Below are 7,803 nucleotides of genomic sequence, written 5' to 3'. Positions count from 1 at the left end.
TATCTAGAGCAGTTACGGCCTTTCGCAAACACTATACATAATGCATTTGTAAACACATTGCCACACAAAAAGACAACGAAGAAATATCAACTTTGTACCATTCCTAAAATTTAAAATTTTGAACTCAATTCCAACGTAATTATAACCAGCACAATTCGTGAACAATAAAGCTTTAATTTCAACAATTAAGTGCTTTTAACCAAGCATTCACTCCCTTGTAATAGCTCATATTTACGCGAATCATATTCATCCACAAAACACCTCATTTTTTATAGTTTGGATAAGAGATTGGACGAGTTTTAATAGCTTAATTAATGGTCATTCAACCCAACTTTCAGTAGCAATGAAAACAATATAAATGAGGGATAAAATACACCATATTTTCGAAAATTTAGAAAGCCACATTCACCTGATTTGGGATGAGTTGTAGCAATACAATGAATGAGAAATAATGATATTTAAATGAGGTAAATAGCCATGAACGGAGGACTTTTCGGCTAGTTATTTACAAAATGTAAATAGTGGCCATTGGTAGACTATAATCACAAAAAAAAAAAAAAAAAAAAAAACATCCCAAAATTTGAGCCCCTTAACAGCAAAATTTTCGATCCTTGTTCTTCCCAATTTCAAACAGAAACTCTACCCAAAGTTGATGATGAAGTTGTCCAAGACTCGAGCCAAGTATCACATTTTTCGAGAATAAGCAACACTTTATTCGAGCCAGGTTTCGGCAACAAGAAACATCCCTATGTTTGAACATTCCAGCAAACATTCTTCCACGTTTGTTGCTTCAAGAATTGGTAAGTGGGCTTATATATATGTTTTAATTAATTATGTTCTTGTTTTTGAAAACTAGATTGTATACTGTTCGTTTCATGTTCTTTGGTTCCGTATATGTTTCGTTCCGCGCGATTCCTTTTTTATGCTGTGAAATTTTGAAAATGTAATGTTAATATTCAAATTAAAAGTGATAAGGAAATTTCCGAAACTTGATAAGATAAGATAAGGGCATAAGCCAAATTCAAACTATAAGAGATCCGTTTCACAAAATACGACCCATGAGACCGTCTCACACAAGTTTTTGTCATCCCTATGGGGTAACATGGACATATCCGCAAAGAATAATGGGCAATATGTGTTGTTGCAACTCAGGCTGGGTTCGGGTTTGAGACCCGATTTGATCCGAGTTGAAGGAAAATAAATTTTTAGCCCAATTGTGAATCCAAGGAGTGAGGGCTAGGTCCACCAACCTCAAGTAGTTCAATCGGGCACACTATTAAAATTTGATTGGGTATTGGACCATCAATTAGGCCATAACTACATAATTGTAAATCGAAAATTTCGCGACTAATTATTATTTTTGAACCTAAAAATAACGTGAGAAAAAAGACTTTTGATTCTAAGTTATACCGAGAGTAATTTTTAAGTTATCCAACGACTATTACACATTTACACACCAGGTAGAGCATATCATGTATTAAAAAGAATGATGGATGGGATCAAAGAGGAATCATCGATCGATCAGCAACCACAATCTCTGCACCAGCAAATATTTTTCTATATTATAACATAAAATCCTCTAATAAACATGTTTTCGATATTTCAATTCTGTTTATTACACTTTTTCATTAACAAATATTTAATTCTATTTTAAATGACCCAAATTACTGTCATTTAAAGAAGTTAATTTTCTTCGTTTCCTTTGTTCAAATCTTTAAAAATAGTCTCTTGTGAGGCGGTCTCACAGATCTTTATTCGTGAGACGGGTCAACCATACCCATATTTACAATAAAAAGTAATAATTTTGGCATAAAAAGAGATATTTTTATGAGTGATCCGAATAAAATATATGTGTCACAAAAATGATTCATAAGACCATTTCATATAAATTTTTGTGTTTTTTTAGTTAGCTTGCTGCATCAAAATCTATGGGGATCAAGATCTTGTGATTTTAGAAATTAGTGGTTTGCACATTTATTAATTATTATTATTATTATTATTATTAAATCAATTCTTCACGTTGCAAACACCGTGACAATTATTATATATATAATATTATCACGCAAAAATTAATAAGATATCAACTTTTCATTATCCATATTACTCACATTTTTCAAAATAAATATATATTATGAATAAATAAAACTCAAACATAAAATTAGATTAATTTTTCAAGCAAGTAATATATTACTAATTTCCCACACGAGTAATATGGATGATTTGCTTAATTTGGGCTATTAACAAATCAACCAGATTCTGCGGATCATTATCCAATCAATTCTACCACCCACCGACTGATACCAGATCCCCCGCCAATCCCAGCCGTCCGTCCCCATAATCAATTCCAGCCTTAGATGATCAAAATCGACGATTGTAATTTAACCTACTCAAAACTTCTCACTCTTCTTTACTCTCGTAATAAATAGCAAACGTTTGTGTCATTTCCATAAATCCAATCCACTGCTCGTGCTCTCCACACTCGCATTATCGGCCGTTCGCGGTTTTACGTCTTCGATCTCTCTACCCAAGGTTAGAGGATTCTTCGTTATCGTTGTCGATTTCATTATCAATATAGATTCCAATTTTTCTTTATTGGATTGTTCCTATATAGTTTTGCGTTAAAAAAATTTATATGTGCTTTTGAATCATGGTTTACGTTTTTTTTTGTATGTATGCTGATCAAATTGAATCTGATCGTAGAAACCGGTGAAAATGGTGAAGAATTATCCGAGTGTGACTGATGAATACCTGAAGGCGATTGATAAATGCAAAAGGAAGCTCAGAGGCTTCATCGCCGAGAAGAACTGTGCTCCTCTCATGCTTCGCATTGCGTGAGTTTACGTTTTTTTTATTCATTATCGCAACATGTTGTGGCTTAGAGGTTGCGTTGTTTCTAATTCTTATGATTCCATGGATAGATTCGGATCCATTGATTCGCTATCCATATATCTGTTTATAATTGAAAAATGTGGTATGAATTGTAGCTCGATATCCTTATTGATTCAACTGTATGATGATTAACCAAGGATCTTTTAGTTGATGCAAATGTAATTTTACATGCATAGTGAAATTACATTTACATATGGACGAGAAATATTTTTTATTCCATGTTGAAACTTTTAGCTGTGAAATAATATTACAGATGCGATAATTGTATACGAAATTGACAATATGTTATTGCTTGAAAGATATCCCATTAAGTCTCTACTCTCAATCCGGTGAAATTTACAATGCTAACTTGGCTCAATACTCATTTGCTTTTAGATTGGGAAAAATAAGTCATTCATCTTTATTTCAACTTGGCTGCTTGAAAACAATACGGACTCTGTATGAAAATTGCTGTCGTGGGTAGTGGAAAGATTTGTCTAGAAATAAATTTATTTGTTAAGTATGTTGCATTACTTTGTTAATAGCCAGTCGCAAGTTTTTCCCAATAATGAAAATGTGTGAATTATGATCGTAGATGGCACTCTGCGGGTACTTATGATAAGTGCAGCAAGACTGGAGGTCCTTTTGGGACCATGAGATTCAAGGCTGAACAGGGACATGGTGCTAACAATGGTCTTGACATTGCTGTCAGGCTCTTGGAGCCCATCAAGGAGCAATTCCCCATCATTTCTTATGCTGATTTCTATCAGGTGCTTTTCGTATCGAGTCTACTTTCTATTAGACCTAGACAGCATTGGTTTGACAATTGAACCTTTTATGGCTTTAAATTTCTCCTAGTTAGCTGGAGTTGTTGCTGTAGAAATAACAGGAGGACCTGATGTTCCATTTCACCCAGGAAGGCAGGTTAGTAATATTTTACTTGTTTTGATTCCATATAATTTTCTCATATCACTAGGTTCTTCCGCTTAACAAAGGAATTTTCTCTCAGCATGCCTAAAATGAGAGGGTACTTTGGTATTTCATAAATTCTCGGTGGCATCTATATTTTTATGAAGTTGAAAATGAAAATTAATGTTAAACTGTATTTTGTTCCCGTCGTGATATGGATTATTATGTGAACTTGATAGCCTCTTGGTTCTCATCCTTCGTGGAACTATCTGACAAGCATGTAATATTTATCCATGTTTATTTCCATTTAATATGATCGTCAAAGTTCTATCGATGCAACTAACGGAAGGATGATTTATAATCTCAGGACAAGAAGGAATCTCCTATTGAAGGTCGCTTGCCTGATGCTAGCAAGGGTGCGTAAAAAATGACTTCTGAATTTTTTTTGATGGTCATTCGGAAGCAAAAATGAAGTAATAAATCAATTGTTCAGTTGTAGCCAGATTTCCTTCATCAAGTGCTGATCTTTTTTTTGATTCATAATCCAGGATGTGACCACTTGAGGGATGTTTTTGGCAAACAAATGGGTCTGAGTGACAAGGATATTGTTGCACTCTCTGGTGGCCACACTCTGGTTTGTATTCCCTGACAGCCTCTTAGTTTTATATATAAATTGTACCTGAAAAATGATAACTTCAACATACCAATAATTTATGAATGCTTTTACTTTTAACACAGGGAAGATGCCACAAGGAACGTTCAGGCTATGAAGGACCCTGGACTGCTAACCCTCTCATATTTGATAATTCTTATTTCACGTTAGCATAAATACCCATCAAACGCATTCATACTGTTTCACTACGACTAGCAGTCAAGCATTGTTGCCTGATTTGTTTTTTATTCATATCCGTAAACAGGGAGCTTCTGACTGGCGAGAAAGAAGGGCTTTTGCAATTGCCATCAGACAAAGCTCTACTTGTTGATCCCGCCTTCCGCCCACTTGTTGAGAAATATGCTGCGGTTTTTATCATCCCCTCCACACCAGTTTTCCGGTGCTATGAACACACTATTTTCTTTACTAACAGTATGTTGTCTTTTTAGGATGAGGATGCCTTCTTTGCAGATTATGCCGAAGCTCACATGAGGCTTTCCGAGTTGGGGTAAGGCATAGTTTTTTATTTTTGGTTGTTGATGGGCGGCTGATAAAATATTTATACAAATAACGAGTAATTTAAAATTTTTAATTTTATCTTACAGATTTGCTGAAGCTTAAGCTGTTGGTTGTTGCACTGAACATTGAATAGATGACCTATTCTTGTCTGCCTTTAAGTTCTAAACCTGGGATTGAACTCCTTTAAGTTTCTTAATTTTGATGGATGTGTTGGATTTCGACTAATTTAGCAGCAGCATTCAGTGGCTCTTGATCATCTTTTTCCTTAAAAAAAATACAAATAAGGTTGCAGAGTTATTGCATTTTGTCTGCCAACTATTAGTATCGGAAGAAGGAAAAAAAACGAAATATAAATCATGGATTGAATCCAACCGAGTCATTAATTCCAAGAGTTTTCATAAAAAAAAACCTAATTTGAGTGCATTGGATTAAAATTTATGTTATGTGCAATGTTTTACAAATGCGAGCAAGTTGTAGTAAAAACATTATCGACAACTTTGATGATATTTGTGGAAAAATTTATTTTCTTAATTTTAAATAAATAGAATAGAATTGTTGATTTCTTCAACAAAAAAAAATTTTAATAGTGAATTAATAATAGAAATCCTCGTCAACCAAGGATTGTGATTGTATCTAATATGGAATGAATTAACGAAGCGGGTTCAATTCCCGTAGTTGGAAGGGACTAAATGAAACATGCAACTTTATCGTTGGCCACTAATTTATTTCAAAGCTACTATTTCGGTATCTCCTTGGGTTAATTCATGTCATCCATATGATAGCATTTAATATGTTGTATATTCATCATGCACACTTATTTAATGTGACACTCATTTATTGGATGTTCAATTTTTCTATGTTTCATAATATTTAATAGATAGATGTCACCTCATCGGTGTTCATATAAATATGCACGATAGATATATAACATATCAAAGCTCTCCAAACTAATATTAATATTAAATTAATCTAAAATTAGCATATAATTTTTTTAAAAAAGTTTGGGCCAACGGATGTAGCTCCGCCCTTGACTCCTATATCGTAACCAAATAAACACTTATAAATCATCAGTATCCACTTTTTTTTTCGTATTCAGAATTATTTTTATGTTGTAAATTACAAAGCATGAGTAACCAAATAAATACTTGTTTCTTCTTAAAAAAACGAGAATATAATCTACACTTTATCTCCCGTTAATAACATTCCATTTTCATACATCTTTTTTAATATACTTTGAAAAATACACATTTATTGATTTCTCTTAATTCCAAAAATAAATACAATATCACCTCAATTTTAAATCGAAAAAAAAGATATTTAATGCAATTTTCATTTTCATTATCTCTTAAATAAAAAATAAGACATATAATAAAAATAAAAATAATAGTTTTAAATGTACTGCACTAACATTTACAGTCATATTACATCCTATTTTGTGGTCTGTGCGTATGCAATGGGAGATATTACTATTTTTATTATTATTTAATAAGCAGAACTCCGGAAGATTTCACCCTACCTTGTGGGGTACTGCCCCATGAGAAGATCAAAGGCCCAATTTAAATCACGTATATGTGGGGTCCATCAATTTCTTTAAAATCAATGACCCAAATCCTGTGTTGTAATTAAGGAATTTGCTTTTGACTCTTTTTTTTTTTTGTGTACCGTTTCCACAGTTCATGCACCTTTATATTTTAGCGCTGTAGGATCATATATATATATATATATATATATATATATATATATGTATGTATGCATCGTGGTGCAAAGATTAAATCCTCAATCATGCTCATCTATATAAGTAAGCATTGAATGAAGCACGATGAGAACAGAATTTTTCAAGCCAACCACCAGCAAATTTGAACGACGGATTTTTTTTTTAAAATTAAAGTATATGATTTTAAATAAAATATTTTTTTTAAAAAAAAATTCAGTATCGGTGGGGACATCAAACTTGTGTTTCTTTTGTAAACGATGATTTGGAGGGTGTGGGAAAAATAAGTGTGGGTGAATTTTATTATTTTTGTGGGTTTAATGATGTGGATTTTTGTAGGTTTAATTTCAAATTTTATGTCTAGGTGGAATTTAGGATTAAGCCACATATGCTATGTTTCTTCCAAAAAATCAAGATTCCCAATTTTAAATCCTATGTCACATCCTATCGATAGCTAAGTATTTTCCAATGGTTAGGCAGGATTCCAATTTTTTTTTTTAAAAAAAAAAGAGTGAAAAAAAAATTGCAAGATAGTGCATAAATACCACAAATTTTGATATAACAAGACTGGAAATAGAAAATGTGCAATTACAGGATCAAAAATGTATTTCTTTCTTTTTAAAAAAAAAAAAATGACCACCATGCATGGGTTAAGTTCATTAAAGTTGGGTAATGTATGTATTGTTGGTTGGGTGGGTGGGTGGGGAACATTGCATCCTAACCACCAGCAGTAATATTAGAATGCAATAGGGTCCTCAATCGGTGCTAGCAAGGATACAAAGGTGAACAGATTGATGTATATACACGTAAGATATCACTGTGAGATAATTGAGGCCTACGGATGGTGTCGCGCTAGTTTCCACTTGAAAAAAGCAGTGCACTACTAAAGGAGATTGAAGTAGCACTGGGCCGAATTGAAAATAGAAAAAACAAATTTATATTAGATCAAATTAATCTTGGCAGTATATTTTTATATTAACTTAATGTTTTCCATATTTTTTTTAAAATTACAAAAAAAAGTAATGTCCATGAACATAACAAAATAGAACACTCACATTGAGCACTAACCGAGATCACAAAGCAACAAGATATTGCACATATATCCTTTGAATTTAATAGTGGAATCAAGCATTATTGATAATAA

At 32.7% G+C, this 7,803-nt stretch overlaps 1 protein-coding gene across 1 annotated transcript; it reads left to right on the top strand.

Annotated features, from left to right (window-relative positions):
• The first annotated feature begins 2,432 nt into the window (after positions 1 to 2,432).
• LOC142519702 (L-ascorbate peroxidase, cytosolic-like) lies at positions 2,433 to 5,204 on the top strand. The gene is made up of 10 exons (XM_075622735.1): positions 2,433 to 2,529; positions 2,701 to 2,831; positions 3,464 to 3,638; positions 3,727 to 3,792; positions 4,145 to 4,193; positions 4,326 to 4,411; positions 4,516 to 4,595; positions 4,695 to 4,797; positions 4,879 to 4,937; positions 5,035 to 5,204. The coding sequence occupies exons 2-10, from the start codon at positions 2,713 to 2,715 to the stop codon at positions 5,048 to 5,050; spliced, it is 753 nt and encodes a 250-aa protein (XP_075478850.1). The 5' UTR covers positions 2,433 to 2,529; positions 2,701 to 2,712; the 3' UTR covers positions 5,051 to 5,204.
• Positions 5,205 to 7,803: the final 2,599 nt, after the last annotated feature.

The sequence above is a fragment of the Primulina tabacum genome, chromosome 1 (genome assembly GCF_025594145.1).
Source record: "Primulina tabacum isolate GXHZ01 chromosome 1, ASM2559414v2, whole genome shotgun sequence".
Classification (NCBI taxonomy): Eukaryota; Viridiplantae; Streptophyta; class Magnoliopsida; order Lamiales; family Gesneriaceae; genus Primulina; species Primulina tabacum.
The sequence above is the reverse complement of the archived record's forward strand: the minus strand, read 5'-3'. Positions and strand labels throughout refer to the sequence as shown.